Source organism: Eleginops maclovinus, chromosome 16, assembly GCF_036324505.1.
Source record: "Eleginops maclovinus isolate JMC-PN-2008 ecotype Puerto Natales chromosome 16, JC_Emac_rtc_rv5, whole genome shotgun sequence".
Lineage (NCBI taxonomy): Eukaryota > Metazoa > Chordata > Actinopteri > Perciformes > Eleginopidae > Eleginops > Eleginops maclovinus.
This window is the reverse complement of record NC_086364.1, coordinates 24,309,466-24,328,130: the sequence shown is the minus strand read 5'-3', so window position 1 is coordinate 24,328,130 and position 18,665 is coordinate 24,309,466. Positions and strand designations below refer to the sequence as shown.

Genomic DNA, 18,665 nt, shown 5'->3' with positions numbered 1-18,665 from the left:
TAAGTGAGGAGAAAAGTCACATTTCAGGTCGTTACAACGTCTGCAAATCCTGAATCCGACTCTCTATCTGAGGGAGAGGATACCGTGCACCTGCAGCTGAGGACACCTTAGAGAAGAGGACTTTGTCCAGAGTGAAGCTAGAGGGATTTTGAGATAGAGTCCACGTCTGCAATGGACTCTTTATTTGATTTAGATTCATTCGTCAAGCAAAGCAAAGGGAGGATGCCATGCAGCTGCAGCTGAGGCTTCATTAAGGAACAGGACGTTGTGTTAAGGGTCAACAGAAGAAGCTCTGGGGATTTAAGAGAGAAGCAACCTGCAAGAGAAAGTCTGCACTCGACTCTGTGCGTCTTTACTTCTGATTCCTCTCGCCAGGCAGAGGGAGGGCATCATGCACCTGCAGCTGAGGCTTCACTAAGGAGCAGGATTCTGTCTCAAGTGTGCTGGAAACCTGAAAAGCTCCCTGCAGAAACCAAGCTGAGAGCCCAGAGGAGTTTACTGCCTTTAACAAGATTCACTTCTAGCACATCATAAAGTCTGCAGACCCCCCCATGATGAGACGTCTTTGAAACCTCTCTCCATGTTTGGCTCCTGAATCTGAGCCATGGCGTTCCCCCGGAGGAGGAAGTACTGACGGGTGTTTTTGGTGAGCGAGCGCTGCCTCTCCAGCTTGGCATGCTGTTGCACCCCCCAGAGTCCGGATTGTGCGCCATGTTGCAGACCATCTACGAGACTGAGTCCTGTTTCTCCTCCTCCGCCAACACCGACTCTCCTCAGAAGCCTCTGGAGCTCCGGAGCGGCACCGGGGGCTCCGGCAGCGCCATGCCCACCGCCGGTGAGTCATCTCTGGGAGAGCAGAGCACAGGAGGGGGGGGCTGCAGTCTGACGGAGGGAGCAGCAGAGGATCATGCTGTTGAGAGTGTTTGGTTATAGCTTGATGATAGGAGGATGGACGGGAGGTTAGTGAGAAAGAGAAAGTGCATGCTGGGGCTCGGGACACACCAGGAAGCAGTGTAGTCTGAGCTGCAGGGGGGAGGCAGTACTTCAGAACCTCTCACTGAGGCCCTGAGCGCCAACATGTGGAGCAGTTGTTATCGTTAAAACTCAAATCTACACGCCAACATGATGCACATGCAACCTTTTCAGATCAGATTCAGTGTCTGTTGACTTGCTAGATATGTGTCCTTGATTTTAGAGCTGAAAAAGTTCAGACTTCTTCAGTAATGTTGTCTCGTGATGTAGTTGGACTCGTACTGTCCGAGGCGTTCGTCCCTTGCTGTTAGCCCCTGTGAATCTGCTCGGAAATCCCAGGAGTGAAAGGAGCATCTTTAGCTCTAGTACTTATCCAGTGATGGCTGTCTGCCAACAGGATCTGCTAACCACTAATGCTGCTAACGGCTTATCCTTCCGATGGTTGTAAACAAATAAAGGCTAAAGTTGTAGCGCACAGCTAACTCCACATAATGCTTCCTGTTTACAGCCTCCAAATATAGACAGCGTAGTTCCAGAGCTTAAAGCATGACGAATAAAAGGGAAACCCTCAGATGATATTGACTTTATCAAGCAGAGGACATGTTGCTAGGATTATTATTATTCTTGGTGTAATTAATCACTTTAACACACTTTCAATCTGGAGTGTTTTGCAGACTCGTCAGGATTAGTGAACAATGGGATATTTTAAGGGTCTAGCTGCTGAAATTAAGCACCTCATTGTGCTTTGACCTACAAGGCTGAAATTTGGTAGGCAGGTGAATGATGTTTAGACGCACAAATAAGCGTCTTGCCTTCACATCATAAATCCAACAGGAAGTCGGATTTTTGGGATTTGTTGCGCAATTTTGGGCATTTTCTTTGCCTTTTTCAGGTGCCAAATTTTGAACCATCCCCTCGTACGGTTTTCCTCCGATCCACTTCAGATCTGGTCAGTACCATCATACGGGCTGGAGGATCCACTGTGGTTGAAAGCGTTAGTCTACATTGAGCCCCCTTTGAGCGGGGAAAAGCTTCTTTCGCCTTGTATACTCCAATATACTGTATGTATACCACCGTACGTGGCCGTGCAAGGGTCGGTCCGTCACTGCTTCAGCTTGAAGTCTTAATATTTGTACTCATAAAAATCAATTAACCAATTAACCTGTATCACCTCACATTCACAAAAGGTAACAAAGTGCTTAAGAAAACTATAGTAACCCATCTCCCAGTCCACAGACACTTAATGAAAAGACTTAAAACCAACCATATTCAAAACGGGTTTCAGAGTTTTCAGGAGTAAGAGTCAGAATGCTACAGAAACACCATCCTGTGATTTCCTGCAACTGCTGCTGCTGTTCACTCATCCTAAGAGAAGCTTTGAATGTTAAGGAGTGACTAGAGACCAAAACAGAGAGCTGAAAGACGCTCACTCACAGAAATAGAGTGTGGATGTTTCTCTGAGGGTTCACCAGTGGCACGGTCTGGGGTCAATGACTGCTGGCACACCTTGCACTAATGGTGCAGGAAAGATTGCTTCATCATGTCTGCGAACCAAAACAGAAAGCTGAAAGACGGAAATACAGTGCGTCGATGCTTCCTCAACCTCTGGAAAAATAACTGATTGTGGTTATTTTGACTGATATCAGGGGACGAGGATTTTTGCTTCTGATAATTGATAATAACCCGCACATACAGTACATGTACGGTCTCTGATTTTCTACAAGACAACAAGGAAATATTTGATCCACATTTTTAAAGAATATTGTTTGAAGATATTAAAATCTAATGTCTTCTTCTGATCACCTGTAATTCAGTTCATTTATATACACATTAACAAGTCCATATTCAGAAATATGAAGATGGGGTCAAATCAGACGGCAGAGACAGCTTTGTTTTCACGGAGCTCCGACGTCACGTTGTTGTTGTTGTTTACAGACTTGGTATATCTTATAAACAACATCAGAGCCCCAGCACCACCTCGAACCGTCTCTCTCTATAAACCCCTGAGCATGTTCTGGTGAAAGCTGCACACAGCGCTCAGCCCTGGTGATGAGGCGTATTGAAGAGCGTTGCAGCAGATGTTGAAGGGTGCACCGACAGACGGCCTGACCTACAGTCTGCAGCCCATAATACTCTGACCCACCCTGCGTCTCCATGGCAACGCTACACATGTGACTCCTCTCCCTGTAAGCTTCTAATTTGTCTAAAGGACACGCCACCATTATACTATTTTTACCTCCCTCCGTCTCCCTGACCCCCCCCCACCCCACCCCCCCCGCCGGCTTTTTTTAGAGTGTTTTGCAGAGCTGATGTCATAGTGCCTATTTTCTGTTAGCGGCGCAGAACAGAGACGGAGAGAGGAGCAGAGATCAATGCAGAGACTCTTTAAAGAGTCCTCTCCTGCTGATGTTCAGGTGTATATCAGTATGTAGTGTCTCTACTTTAAAGAGTCCTCTCCTGCAGATGTTCAGGTGTATATCAGTATGTAGTGTCTCTACTTTAAAGAGTCCTCTCCTGCTGATGTTCAGGTGTATATCAGTATGTAGTGTCTCTACTTTAAAGAGTCCTCTCCTGCTGATGTTCAGGTGTATATCAGTATGTAGTGTCTCTACTTTAAAGAGTCCTCTCCTGCTGATGTTCAGGTGTATATCAGTATGTAGCGTCTCTACTTTAAAGAGTCCTCTCCTGCAGATGTTCAGGTGTATATCAGTATGTAGCGTCTCTACTTTAAAGAGTCCTCTCCTGCTGATGTTCAGGTGTATATCAGTATGTAGTGTCTCTACTTTAAAGAGTCCTCTCCTGCTGATGTTCAGGTGTATATCAGTATGTAGCGTCTCTACTTTAAAGAGTCCTCTCCTGCTGATGTTCAGGTGTATATCAGTATGTAGCGTCTCTACTTTAAAGAGTCCTCTCCTGCTGATGTTCAGGTGTATATCAGTATGTAGTGTCTCTACTTTAAAGAGTCCTCTCCTGCTGATGTTCAGGTGTATATCAGTATGTAGCGTCTCTACTTTAAAGAGTCCTCTCCTGCTGATGTTCAGGTGTATATCAGTATGTAGTGTCTCTACTTTAAAGAGTCCTCTCCTGCTGATGTTCAGGTGTATATCAGTATGTAGAGTCTCTACTTTAAAGAGTCCTCTCCTGCTGATGTTCAGGTGTATATCAGTATGTAGTGTCTCTACTTTAAAGAGTCCTCTCCTGCTGATGTTCAGGTGTATATCAGTATGTAGCGTCTCTACTTTAAAGAGTCCTCTCCTGCTGATGTTCAGGTGTATATCAGTATGTAGTGTCTCTACTTTAAAGAGTCCTCTCCTGCTGATGTTCAGGTGTATATCAGTATGTAGCGTCTCTACTTTAAAGAGTCCTCTCCTGCTGATGTTCAGGTGTATATCAGTATGTAGCGTCTCTACTTTAAAGAGTCCTCTCCTGCTGATGTTCAGGTGTATATCAGTATGTAGTGTCTCTACTTTAAAGAGTCCTCTCCTGCTGATGTTCAGGTGTATATCAGTATGTAGTGTCTCTACTTTAAAGAGTCCTCTCCTGCTGATGTTCAGGTGTATATCAGTATGTAGCGTCTCTACTTTAAAGAGTCCTCTCCTGCTGATGTTCAGGTGTATATCAGTATGTAGTGTCTCTACTTTAAAGAGTCCTCTCCTGCTGATGTTCAGGTGTATATCAGTATGTAGGTTCTCTACTTTAAAGAGTCCTCTCCTGCTGATGTTCAGGTGTATATCAGTATGTAGCGTCTCTACTTTAAAGAGTCCTCTCCTGCTGATGTTCAGGTGTATATCAGTATGTAGCGTCTCTACTTTAAAGAGTCCTCTCCTGCTGATGTTCAGGTGTATATCAGTATGTAGAGTCTCTACTTTAAAGAGTCCTCTCCTGCTGATGTTCAGGTGTATATCAGTATGTAGTGTCTCTACTTTAAAGAGTCCTCTCCTGCTGATGTTCAGGTGTATATCAGTATGTAGCGTCTCTACTTTAAAGAGTCCTCTCCTGCTGATGTTCAGGTGTATATCAGTATGTAGTGTCTCTACTTTAAAGAGTCCTCTCTGCTCTATGAAAGGTACTTCCAGAGTGTCACATATTAGCTGCGAGGAATAATCAGCCGTCTGTCTCAACTCTTTTTACTGAGCAGCCAGTCAGAGACATGATGGACCCAAGGGTTGCCTCTTTGGCCGACTGTACTTGTGTGTGTGTGTGTGTGTGTGTGTGTGTGTGTGTGTGTGTGTGTGTGTGTGTGTGTGTGTGTGTGTGTGTGTGTGTGTGTGTGTGTGTGTGTGTGTGTGTGTGTGTGTGTGTGTGTTACCACACTATAAATGTCTTCAGTTTGACGTCAGACGCTGGCTGCTGTGGAATGCTTCTCTCTAGCCAAATGGACTGTTGTACACACACACACACACACACACACACACACACACACACACACACACACACACACACACACACACACAGTGTGAGTGTTGCAGTGGAAGGGAAGACATGTGCGTCACAGCGAAACACCAGAATATTTGTTGAGGTAATTTAGATGTGACTGGCTACACACAAAATGATTCTGACTCGTTTAGTTCAGCAGGATCATCTCCACATACTAACACCACGTTATGATTTCTGAAGTAACAAGCTAAAGGAGGCTAAAGTTGGGCTGTAAAGGAACTACAGCACGGTCACATGACTTCACCTCACCACCGCTAAGCTAAAGGAGGCTAATGTTGGGCTATAAAGGAACTACAGCACGGTCACATGACTTCACGTCTCCACCGCTAAGCTAAAGGAGGCTAATGTTGGGCTATAAAGGAACTACAGCACGGTCACATGACTTCACGTCTCCACCGCTAAGCTAAAGGCGGCTAATGTTGGGCTATAAAGGAACTACAGCACGGTCACATGACTTCACGTCTCCACCGCTAAGCTAAAGGAGGCTAATGTTGGGCTATAAAGGAACTACATCAAGGTCACATGACTTCACGTCTCCACCGCTAAGCTAAAGGCGGCTAATGTTGGGCTATAAAGGAACTACAGCACGGTCACATGACTTCACGTCTCCACCGCTAAGCTAAAGGAGGCTAATGTTGGGCTATAGAAGAACTACATCAAGGTCACATGACTTCACGTCTCCACCGCTAAGCTAAAGGAGGCTAATGTTGGGCTATAAAGGAACTACATCAAGGTCACATGACTTCACGTCTCCACCGCTAAGCTAAAGGAGGCTAATGTTGGGCTATAAAGGAACTACAGCACGGTCACATGACTTCAGGTCACCACCGCTAAGCTAAAGGTGGCTAATGTTGGGCTATAAAGGAACTACAGCACGGTCACATGACTTCACGTCTCCACCGCTAAGCTAAAGGAGGCTAATGTTGGGCTATAAAGGAACTACAGCACGGTCACATGACTTCAGGTCCCCACCGCTAAGCTAAAGGTGGCTAATGTTGGGCTATAAAGGAACTACAGCACGGTCACATGACTTCACGTCACCATTGCTAAGCTAAAGGAGGCTAATGTTGGGCTATAAAGGAACTACAGCACGGTCACATGACTTCAGGTCACCACCGCTAAGCTAAAGGAGGCTAATGTTGGGCTATAAAGGAACTACAGCACGGTCACATGACTTCACGTCACCACCGCTAAGCTAAAGGAGGCTAATGTTGGGCTATAAAGGAACTACAGCACGGTCACATGACTTCACGTCACCACCACTAAGCTAAAGGAGGCTAATGTTGGGCTATAAAGGAACTACAGCACGGTCACATGACTTCACGTCACCACCACTAAGCTAAAGGTGGCTACACACACTAAACACACCGGACAGCTCCTAATTGAATTTCCACTCTGGCCAGTTTGACGGGAATACCCTGACATCACCACCTCTGATCCAATCACAGGGCCAGCTGAGTTGAAGGTCCCTGCCCTGATCAACGGCACTGACACACACACACACACACACACACACACACACACACACACACACACACACACACACACACACACACACATGCCTTGGAAGTGTGTTAACCTGCAGTTAATCTGGTTTGGAGCTTCCAGTCTCAGTGTTAGCTTGCAAAGATTCAAAGGATTTGTATTGTTTGTATGGATTTGCACAGAAACAGAATAATTGTGGCGTCGTATAATAAAATAAATCCCAAAATGCATAAAGTAGTGCAAAAAAAAGCAAATCAGTTGGAGGAATATCACGATATCCATTTGTCTGATTATTTTCTTTGTGATTCAGTCTTGGGATGACGGCTGAAATGACGCTCGTTGTTTTGGATTTGATTGAAAAATAAAATCAAGCCTGTTTATTCCAACCGCTGATGCAGAATAAATAAACGTTTTCAAACAAACTATTTCTTACATCAGCTGATAAGGAACCAAGCTCGTGTCACACGTTCCCAAAGCAAGGTCTAAAGCCTGTATCTTAAATCAGCCACTAGGCGGCAGCACCTCTCCTTTATGCTGCAGGATGAACACACTCACACTTCATAAATAATACACACCACACAACCCTCCGCTGTAAATCTAATCAAACTCCTACAACTCTAAAAAGTCACAAAACTTCGGAATTGTGTGAAAACAGTAAAATTCCTCAAAAAAATCTGAGTTGTAAAGAATCGTCACGAAACTGAAAAATCTGAAGAAAAATAAGAATCCTGTGGAAAAAGTCTAAGTTCTAAATAAAAGTCATAAAACAGAAGTAAAAATGTCAAGAATCAGAAACAGAAATTCCTTATTAGTCCCACAGTGGGACAGTCGACATTGTTACGGCAAAGGTGGCATAGCAGGTAAAGAAAGGGCATGCAATAATAAAGAACGAGCTAACTTATTAAAATATACGAAAGAAATAAAGTCAAGATCAAAAGTGAAACTGAAAGATTGAAACATGTTTTATTTATTTGTTTAAGAAAATCAATATTCTATGAACAAAAGTCAGAAAGAAATCCAAACTCAAATAAAAGGCAACATTTCGAGAAACCACCACAATTCTGCAAAAGGCAGAAAACTGAAACAGTCTAAATAAAATTACAATTTAAATAAAGTCCTAATTTTTAGAAAAAGTCAGAATTCTTACAAAAGGCACAAAACTGAAAAAAGTCAGAACTCTTGAAGTCAAAATTCTGAGAACTAAAAGCCGAATTCTTGAAGTAACCTGGGAAAGCGCTCGCTGAATTGCACTATACTCGTGTGTCACGTGCTAACATGAATAGCTTATGCTAACGCCTGCTGATGCTAGTTCTTCTTCTCTGTCTGTTTATCTGCAGTAGTGGAGGTGAAGAGCCCCCCCTCAGGCATGCAAAGCCCTGCAGGAACAGGAAGTGAGCCGAGAGGAGGGGGAGAAGGGGGTGAGTACCATATGGGGGGGTTTATAATAGATATTTTATCATCGGTGGAAGTCCTGAATGGAGACAGTTGTACTTATTCTGCAACCACGGTCATGTATTTCTGCAGGTGGGGGTCCAGGTGAGGGTCCCGGAGGAGGAGGAGGGGGTCCCGTGGATCTGAGGACGGAGCCCAGAGGGGGGTCTCTGTCCGGGGGGACTGGGGGAGTGGACACGGCCATGAGGGAGCAGCAGCTGCAGCAGGAGCTGGTGATCCTCAAGCAGCAGCAGGAGCTCCAGAAACAGCTGCTGTTCGCTGAGTTCCAGAAGAAACACGAGGTGCTGACGAGGCAGCACGAGGTGCAGCTGCAGGAGCACCTGAAGGTACACATGACTCAGCAAGTCCTGAACCTGACATGAGTCAGCGTTATGAGTCCTGAACCTGACATGAGTCAGCGTTATGAGTCCTGAACCTGACATGAGTCAGCGTTATGAGTCCTGAACCTGACATGAGTCAGCGTTATGAGTCCTGAACCTGACATGAGTCAGCGTTATGAGTCCGAAACCTGACATGAGTCAGCGTTATGAGTCCTGAACCTGACATGAGTCAGCGTTATGAGTCCGAAACCTGACATGAGTCAGCGTTATGAGTCCTGAACCTGACATGAGTCAGCGTTATGAGTCCTGAACCCTGACTGTGTGTGTGTGTGTGTGTGTGTGTGTGTGTGTGTGTGTGTGTGTGTGTGTGTGTGTGTGTGTGTGTGTGTGTGTGTGTGTGTGTGTGTGTGTGTGTGTGTGTGTGTGTGTGTGTGTGTGTGTGTGTGTGTGTGTGTCAGCAACAGCAGGAGCTGCTGGCAGCGAAGCGGCAGCAGGAGTTGGAGCAGAAGAGGAAGCTGGAGCAGCAGAGACACGAGGAGCAGGAGAAACATCGGCTGGAGCAACAGCTGCTGCTGCTCAGGAACAAGGAGAAGGGCAAAGAGAGTACGCTGCAGTACTTATACTCTGTACTCAAGTACAAGTACCACTATATTCATGTCAAAGTACTCCACTACATGTCAAAGTCCTGCACACAGACTGAATTAAAAGCACTGAAGCATCAAAAGTTAGAGTTCTGATTCTAGAGGAATGCAGCCTCTCTCTGTGACACATTATCTATAGCATTATTAAACTGTTCATACATTCCACTGCTGCAGACAGCTGCAGACAGCTTGAGACAGCTGCAGACAGGTGCAGACAGCTGCAGACAGCTGAGACAGCTGGAGACAGCTGCAGACAGCTGCAGACAGCTGCAGACAGGTGCAGACAGCTGCAGACAGCTGCAGACAGGTGCAGACAGCTGCAGACAGCTGCAGACAGGTGCAGACAGCTGCAGACAGCTGGAGACAGCTGCAGACAGCTAGAGACAGCTGCAGACAGGTGCAGACAGCTGCAGACAGCTGCAGACAGGTGCAGACAGCTGCAGACAGCTTGAGACAGCTGCAGACAGGTGCAGACAGCTGCAGACAGCTGCAGACAGCTGCAGACAGCTGGAGACAGCTGCAGACAGCTGAGACAGCTGGAGACAGCTGCAGACAGCTGCAGACAGCTGCAGACAGCTGCAGACAGCTGGAGACAGCTGCAGACAGCTGCAGACAGCTGCAGACAGCTGCAGATAGCTGGAGACAGCTGCAGACAGCTGGAGACACACCACAAACACACCTGTGGATAGAAGCATACCATGGAAATACTCAGGTTCAATACTTCTTCAGTCCTTGATGTACACCGTTACTCTCCCTCTCTGTCTCACTCTGTCTGTCTCACGCTCCCCTCTCTGTCTCACTCTTTGTCTCACTCTCTCCGTCTCTCTCTCCCCTGTCCCCTCTCTATCTCTCACTCCCCCTCTCTGTCTCACTCCCCCCTCCCTGTCTCACTCTTTGTCTCACTCTCTCCGTCTCTCTCTCCCCTGTCCCCTCTCTATCTCTCACTCCCCCTCTCTGTCTCACTCCCCCCTCCCTGTCTCACTCACCCCTCTCCTGCAGGTGCCATAGCGAGCACGGAGGTGAAGCTGAAGCTGCAGGAGTTCCTCCTCAACAAGAAGGAGCCGGGCATCGGACTGAACCATTCTTTTTCCTCCAAGTGCTGGTGAGGCTGTGATGAGGAGGAGACCCCGAGAGGAGGAGCTTAACTCCTCTCTACATCATGCCCTGCTTTAGAGGGAGGAGCTTAACTCCTCTCATCATGCCCTGCTTTAGGAGGAGGAGCTTAACTCCTCTCATCATGCCCTGCTTTAGGAGGAGGAGCTTAACTCCTCTCATCATGCCCTGCTTTAGGAGGAGGAGCTTAACTCCTCTCATCATGCCCTGCTTTAGGAGGAGGAGCTTAACTCCTCTCATCATGCCCTGCTTTAGGAGGAGGAGCCTCTGTTGTATGCAATAGCTTGATAAAGGAATTCTTGGAAATCACTTATTAAACACTTGATATTCTTGTTTTACTAACTCACGTTGTCGTGTGTGTGTGTGTGTGTTTGTGTGTGTGTGTGTGTGTGTGTGCGCGCGCAGGGGGCAGGGCTCTCCTCCACAGAGTAACACCCCGGGAACCCCCCCCTCCTATAAACTGCCACCCCTCCTGGGCAGCTACGAGGGCAAAGACGACTTCCCGCTGCGCAAGACAGGTAGAAAAGAGTGTGTGTGTGTGTGTGTGTGTGTGTGTGTGTGTGTGTGTGTGTGTGTGTGTGTGTGTGTGTGTGTGTGTGTGTGTGTGTGTGTGTGTGTGTGTGTGTGTGTGTGTGTGTGTGTGTGTGTGTGTGTGTGTGTGTGTGTGTGTGTGTGTGTGTGTGTGTGTGTGTGTGTGTGTGTGTGTGTGTCACTTGCCATTTAAAAGTAGTTTGAGTGTTTATAAATGTGTGCGTGAGTCCGACTCACCAGGCAAGAGCTAGCACACACACACACACACACACACACACACACACACACACACACACACACACACGTAATTTCAGTGATAGATGAAATGTATTTAATAATACTAGGAGGGAAAAGTAGTGATGTATTGTTGTCGATCTTATGGAATACTCCCCAATCCCAACCCTCCAGCCTCCTCTTCCTCCTCGCTGCCCTTCACCTGGACGTTCGGGCCAAAGCGTCTTAAAATACAGCTGCCCCACAAAGCATCCTGCCAACACATACAGCAGATTAGCTGCTGCTCTCCTGACGGTCCCCTGTGGGCTAACAGGCCCCTTCACTCTGACACTGAGTCCCGCCCCTCAGCCTATCACGTTCCATGTGTTGGAGCGCTAGCCAATAGGAGCGCGAGTGATGTCTCTGTGTTCCGGAAGTAAACAAAGGAGTCCAATGGAGTCAGTTTCAGGCAGGGGGCTGGGGGGGGGGAGTGGGATGGAATATAAGTGGTTTAACACATCAGGTTTGTTGTTGTTGTTGTTGTTGTTGTTTATTTCCCTCTCTCATCCCTCTCTCTAGTCTCTGAGCCGAACCTGAAGGTGCGCTCCCGGTTGAAGCAGAAGGTGGCTGAGAGGCGGAGCTCTCCTCTCCTCCGCCGGAAGGATGGAACTGTCATCAGCACCTTCAAGAAGAGAGCCATCGAGATCTCAGGTGATCTCTCTCTCTCACACACACACACACACACACACACACACACACACACTATTTATTACGCTTCTTTTTGTATTTCGCTGCTGCAATGAAAAAAAATCCCAGTTTGGGATTAATAGCGTATTTCTGATTCTGATTACTGCCGTAAAGCGTACTAACAACATAACGTTAGGCTACGCAATCACGTTCAATTGTGAGCGGGAACCCCGTGTTGAAAAATGACTTGTGGTTGAACAAATTCAGAAGTTTGAAAAGGAAAAATCAATTTAGAGACAAAAAGTGTGAATTTAAAAAACAAAGATGGTTAGGGCAACATGAAGAAGGAGCGAGAATAATGAGAAAGTAGTGGGGTGTTTTTAAAAGTCGACATTTAGAACAAATTCCGGACATTTAAATAAACGTCCGATCTTGAAGGAAGAAAGTGATCATTTTTAAGAAAAAGTTGGGAATTCTAAAAAGTCAGAAATTTGAAAAGAAAATCAAAAGGAATTTTTAGAAGAAGATGATTGGGGCTACATGAAGAGGGAGTTAAGACCTGATGAAGCAGACTCAGGCAGTCGGCTTCACACGTGTTACAGAACGGCTTTAAAGGGAGGGTCTGAAAACCTGACACTGATGAGGCAGGGGGCGTTGACACGTGTCGGTATTTTAGCAGGTGATGAGAGGAGAGGTTGAACCAGAGTGGATTAATTAACCTCGTTAATAACACACCCTCTCTGTCCCCCCCCCCCCACAGTGTCCTCCCTCTGTAACAGCGCTCCAGGTTCAGGTCCCAGCAGCCCCAACAGCTCCAACTCTGCCATCAACGGAAACACCGGGTCTGTTCCCAACATACAGACCGAGGTACACTAACACACACGCACACACACACGAAGACACACACACACACACACACACACACACACACACACAAGGTTCTTTATTCTGGACACACAGCTCAAGCTTGCCACCTACAGGTTACTGAAAACGTATCTCTGTACAGGTGTTATATGTTTATTAATAAATCAGGATAAAATAACGTAAATGAATCTGTCTCTCTCTCGCTCTCTCTTTCTCTCTCTGTCTTGCTCTCTCTCCCTCTCTCTCTCCATCTGTCTCCCTCTGTCTCGCTCTCTCTTTCTCTCTCTCTCTCTGTCTGCAGCTGAGGTCTCTCCATCAGACCCTGGGAGCTGATGGGACATTAAGTCCTCTGAATCTCTACACCTCGCCCTCCTTACCCAACATCTCGCTGGGCCTCCCTGCAAACACACACATTACGGTGGGTCAACACACACACACACACACACACACACACACACACACACACACACACACACACACACACACACACACACACACACACACACACACCTTAAATATCCAACACTTACTAAAAACCTGGCTTGACTCAGAATTCCCTCATCTTGAAGTCAATAGATTTGTGAATGTGTTTGAGGTTGATTTTCACACCAATAACCATCGTAATTCCCTGTTCGTCCACAGGGGGCGCTGTCCGCCCAACAAGAGGCGGAGATTCAAGCCATCCAATCCCTGCGAGGGGGCGGGGCTCTAACAGGGAAGTTCCTCTCCACTTCCTCCCTACCTGCAGGTGAGCCTCACCTACTCCATTATTAAATCAGTACCTTATATATGTTGAATGGTCGATTCTGATTGGTCCATTGGATGTTTCTCTGCAGGTGTGGGGCATGAAGTGGAGACTCCGCCCCCCACCTCCCATTCTGCCCATTCCTCATTACTGCAACACGTCCTGCTGCTGGAGCAGGCCCGACAGCAGACCGCTATGCTAGCTGGTACACACACACACACACACACACACACACACACACACACACACACACACACACACACACACACACACATACAATAGAAACACCAAAGTAAAGTCTGACTGACATCTCTATGTCCCCCCAACATTCAGTCCCCATGTACAGCCAGTCGCCGTTAGTGACGGCAGAAAGGGGCGTGTCCGGCGGGATGCGGGCGGTCAACAAGCTGCCCCGGCATCGACCGCTGGCCCGGACCCAGAGCGCCCCCCTGCCACAGAGTCCTCAGGCCCTGCAGCAGCTGGTGGTCCAACAGCAGCACCAGCACTTCCTGGAGAAACACTACAAGGTACACACACACACACACACACACACACACACACACACACACAAACACAACCTGTCACACTGTTCAAACACACTAACATTATCTGGTGTGCAGATGCTCGGGAAGGGGGCGGATCTTCCCAGGCCGCCGCCCACCCACCCTGAGGAGACGGAGGAGGAGCTTACAGAGACCAATGACATGCAGGAGGACGACGAGGGGGCGAGCTTCCACAGGTAGAGCATTTCCTGATTTCTGCTTTGATTGATTTTTATTGTGTGGTTTACATTTATGAGCAATTTGCTATTCCTGTGTTGGTCCCTGAAGGCAGCATCTACCTGGTCCAATGGGACCGCTCCATGTGATTTTGGATTATTGCAGAACTGAATTAGGATAAATGTCAAACGAACATTTGTGATACGTACTGTACATGTTGTGTTCAGCAGAAAGTTTCTGAAAAAGAAGATTCTGGAAAAAAGGTGAAATTCAGAGAAAGTCATTTCGGGGGGGGGGGGGGGGGGGGGTCTGAGAAAAGATTGAAGGTGTGAACAAAAGTCTAATTGCCAAACATTCTCAAAGTGTGTCAGAGTTTTCCTCTGAACACGTTGAGATATCTGCAGGCCTTTCGGGCTGTGATGAAATGCTGAGTCATTCCTGCAGCACTCTGACGCCTCACCTGTTTTTCTGACCAATCAGGCTGCAGAAGGAGGGGTCGGACGACAGCACCCCCCCCTCCTCTGAGCTGCTGGGTGTGTATGTGAAGGGGGAGGAGGATCACGGCATGATGCAGGTGAAGGGGGAGAGCACGGAGAGCGAGCTGGATGAAGAGGAGGAGGACGAAGACATCATCCAGCTGAGAGAGGGCGACGAGGAGGAGCCGGGGGGCTACTCTCAGGTGGGGGTCTGCTGCATCAATCCCTTTTTACATGACTTCCATTTCTGAGATAGAAATAGGAATAATTATTTGATTTAAAGAAGAAATCCAAATATCAATCTGTGCTCGATGTGAAATGATGCAATGATCCCGGGGGGGGGGGGCTCTGTGATGGTTGCTCCATTTTAGAATAAAATAAAAAGGATGAAACAAAAGGGTTTTAAATATATTGATATTACATATATATGTATATACATACTGTGTTTGTGTTAATGAGATATTAATGCTCTATCTCTAGCACAAAAGGACATGATGTCTCTAAACCCAACTGCATTGTGGGGTGGGGGGGGGGGGGGGGTGAATGGATCCTTATGAAACATTTTTCTGAATGATTTTTTTTTTATAAGCCCAGGTTCAGGATGAGTCATCGAGAGAAAAGCTCTGACATTTTACAGGAACAGAGGGGGGGGTATATATAAAACTGAGTGACAGCTACACACACACACACACACACACACACACACACACACACACACACACACACACAGATTACTGTGAGACATTTTGGCAAATAAACAGTAACATTCATTTCCCCGTCATTTCAGTCGGAGACAAAATATTACTAATAGTGATAAACATGTTTGAAGTTAAAGTCGACTTTACTTTCAGCAGACACAGTTCAGACTGTATAGAGAACACACACACACACACACACACACACACACACACACTGCTGATGCTGCAGTGACATCAGCAGCTGGTGACTCAACAGCTGGGCTGTGTGTGTTCCTGTATGTCTGTGTATCTTGTGTGCGTGTGCGCGCATGCGTGACCACCCACACACAATGAGTCACAGATCTCAGCATGCAGTACAGCAACACTCCCTATATATAGAGGCTGTGTGTGTGTGTGTGTGTGTGTGTGTGTGTGTGTGTGTGTGTGTGTGTGTGTGTGTGTGTGTGTGTGTGTGTGTGTGTGTGTGTGTGTGTGTGTGTGTGTGTGTGTGTGTGTGTGTGTGTGTGTGTGTGTGGAATGCTGTCGTCATCCTCAGAGACTCGGTGTTCAGACGTCCAGCAGGATTGTCTCCTTCAGGATCCTAACCCCCCTCTCCTTATTTCCCAGCAGGCCTTGCAGCAGTTGGGGGGGTACCCGCTGCCCCACAGACCTCTGGGTAGAGCCCAGTCGTCACCCGCCGCCCCGGCAGCTCCCATCAAACACCTCTTCACCACCGGTCAGTTCCCACCTCCGTTAGAGACAGCCAATCAGCTGCAGGCTGTCAGTGGAGAGTCTCAGCTTTGTTTTACAGCTCCTAACTCTTAGTGTGTTCTAGGAAACACATCGTGAATATATCCTCTCAATAATCGCGAGTTAAACGTCCTTAGAGAGGATGTAAGGACCATTCTTTGGAGGAAAACACAGTTATTTGACACATATGTAGGGACTGTCCGCAGTATTGAGTGTAGTCCCGTTTATTGGGACCCTTGAGCTTGGTTCTGGGGGCGGGACACCGGAATAAGAAAGCTGATTTAATAATATGTGTTTTGTGTGGAAAATAAATTACATTTATATTCAATTTAATATTCCATTCCTTACTCACCTAATGTATATATAATATCCTGCTCTAATGCTATTACCTCTATTGACATTTTGAATAGTTTATTTCTAGTCTTTTAGTTTGACTGTGTGCAATGCCTTGTGTTTTTACGCTGCTGCAACGCAAACATTTCCCAGATTGGGATCAATGAATTACTTCTTATGTATCTACCTAATCTACGTACGCCCTGCAATCCCCTCAAGTTCCCCCAGGGGTCCCCGTACCCCCGGTCGGGAACCACTGCAATAAGTAACGATGTAATGTGGCTGAAAAACCGAGGATATTATCCCATTCATCAGGCTGATGCAGGCTTATCAATGAGTTTAAATCCAAGGTTCAGCTAGCCCACATCAAACAAAGAACCTGACCTCTGTAATAATGAGTCATGCTTTCAGCTGTAAATGATGAGTCATGCTTTCAGCTGTAAATGATGCGTCATGCTTACAGCTGTAAATGATGCGTCATGCTTACAGCTGTAAATGATGAGTCATGCTTACAGCTGTAAATTATGCGTCATGCTTTCAGCTGTAAATGATGCGTCATGCTTACAGCTGTAAATGATGCGTCATGCTTTCAGCTGTAATGCTTACAGCTGTAAATGATGAGTCATGCTTACAGCTGCAAATGATGCATCATGTAATGTAAACGGAGGAGGCAGAGGAAGGTGTGCAGCTGCTGACCCCTGCTGGTAGCCAGGTGTGGCTGCAGGAGGAGTTTACCCACAGCTGGTGAAGAGATATCCTAAAGTACTTCTTCTTGTGTATTTGTACTCCCCCCCCCCCCCAGGTCTGGTGTACGACAGCCTGATGTTGAAGCACCAGTGTGTGTGTGGGAACGCTCACATCCACCCAGAGCATGCTGGGAGAGTTCAGAGCATCTGGTCCAGACTGCAGGAGACGGGGCTGCTGGGCCGCAGCGAGGTACACACACACACACACACACACACACACACACACACACACACACACACACACACACACACACACACACACACACAATGATTTGCAAACTTTGAAGGCCTTACATTTGCTTGATGTTTTACATATTGTGTGTGTGTGTGTGTGTGTGTGTGTGTGTGTGCAGAGGATTCGGGGTCGGAAGGCGTCTCTGGATGAGATCCAGTGCGTCCACTCGGAGTTCCACACCCTGCTGTACGGGACCAGTCCTCTGAACCGCCACAAGCTGGACCACAAGAAGCTGCTGGGTGAGGAACACACACTGATACACACATCTGTCCCGCTGTCTGCAGGGTGACTAACTGCAGCTGCGCTCTCATTGGTTGATCAGGTCCAATCAGCCAGAAGATGTACGCTGTTCTTCCCTGTGGAGGCATCGGGGTGAGGGTCCTTCCACACCATAACCTCTCCCACCTCTCCCAGTGCACGGCTGTGGTCCCATAGTCACATAGACCTGTGAAAGTAGGATGTCTTTAAACCCTTTACAGTGGCTGGAACAAGTGGTTATGGAACAGTCCATTTCTGATCACACGGGGGGGGCTTACCGTCAGAATAAAGTGTTCAGTGGTACGGTTTCTCCCAGTAGAGACTTGAACCAGTACCAGCTCATAGAGACTGGAAGATAGATCAAACCTGTGCCAGTTTCTCAAAGTGTGTTCTGTCATTTTGTTCTACTGATATATTTGAACCCCCCCCAGGTGGACAGTGACACGGTCTGGAACGAGATGCACTCGTCAGCAGCCGTCCGGATGGCGGTTGGCTCCGTCATCGAGCTCGCTTTCAGGGTGGCCGCCGGGGAGCTGAAGGTAACAGGAAGTACTAAAGGGAGGGTGGGGGGGACAGGAAGTACTACAGGGAGGGGAGGTGGGGGGGCGGAAGTACTACAGGGAGGGGAGGGGGGGGACAGGAAGTACTACAGGGAGGGGAGTGGAGGCGGGGGACAGGAAGTACTACAGGGAGGGGACAGGAAGTACTACAGGGAGGGGAGGGAGGATACAGGAAGTACTACAGGGAGGGGCAGGGAGGGGAGGGGGTGGACAGGAAGTACTACAGGGAGGGGCAGGGAGGGGAGGGGCTGGACAGGAAGTACTACAGGGAGGGGCAGGGAGGGGACAGGAAGTACTACAGGGAGGGGCAGGGAGGGGAGGGGCTGGACAGGAAGTACTACAGGGAGGGGCAGGGAGGGGACAGGAAGTACTACAGGGAGGGAAGGGTTGGACAGGAAGTACTACAGGGAGGGGAGGGGATGGACAGGAATGTAACCCGCTCACGTTGACC

At 47.6% G+C, this 18,665-nt stretch overlaps 1 protein-coding gene across 5 annotated transcripts in view; it reads left to right on the top strand.

Moving 5' to 3' along the window:
* The window catches only part of hdac5 (histone deacetylase 5), a 32,778-nt gene that overhangs the window by 6,020 nt on the left and 8,093 nt on the right, over nucleotides 1–18,665 (top strand). For 2 of the 5 annotated variants that reach the window (XM_063903831.1, XM_063903832.1), the window contains 18 exons: nucleotides 8,232–8,312; nucleotides 8,419–8,672; nucleotides 9,125–9,269; nucleotides 10,307–10,409; nucleotides 10,826–10,938; nucleotides 11,744–11,875; nucleotides 12,612–12,718; nucleotides 13,017–13,133; nucleotides 13,358–13,463; nucleotides 13,552–13,665; nucleotides 13,794–13,987; nucleotides 14,081–14,199; nucleotides 14,660–14,858; nucleotides 15,960–16,068; nucleotides 17,218–17,351; nucleotides 17,515–17,635; nucleotides 17,719–17,768; nucleotides 18,086–18,193. In XM_063903831.1, coding sequence (XP_063759901.1) covers nucleotides 8,232–8,312; nucleotides 8,419–8,672; nucleotides 9,125–9,269; nucleotides 10,307–10,409; nucleotides 10,826–10,938; nucleotides 11,744–11,875; nucleotides 12,612–12,718; nucleotides 13,017–13,133; nucleotides 13,358–13,463; nucleotides 13,552–13,665; nucleotides 13,794–13,987; nucleotides 14,081–14,199; nucleotides 14,660–14,858; nucleotides 15,960–16,068; nucleotides 17,218–17,351; nucleotides 17,515–17,635; nucleotides 17,719–17,768; nucleotides 18,086–18,193 — 2,306 coding nt within the window. Of the gene's footprint in view, nucleotides 1–499; nucleotides 836–8,231; nucleotides 8,313–8,418; nucleotides 8,673–9,124; nucleotides 9,270–10,306; nucleotides 10,410–10,825; nucleotides 10,939–11,743; nucleotides 11,876–12,611; nucleotides 12,719–13,016; nucleotides 13,134–13,357; nucleotides 13,464–13,551; nucleotides 13,666–13,793; nucleotides 13,988–14,080; nucleotides 14,200–14,659; nucleotides 14,859–15,959; nucleotides 16,069–17,217; nucleotides 17,352–17,514; nucleotides 17,636–17,718; nucleotides 17,769–18,085; nucleotides 18,194–18,665 lie in introns of those variants that run through there. The other 3 variants (XM_063903830.1, XM_063903827.1, XM_063903828.1) reach the window with 3 other exon arrangements.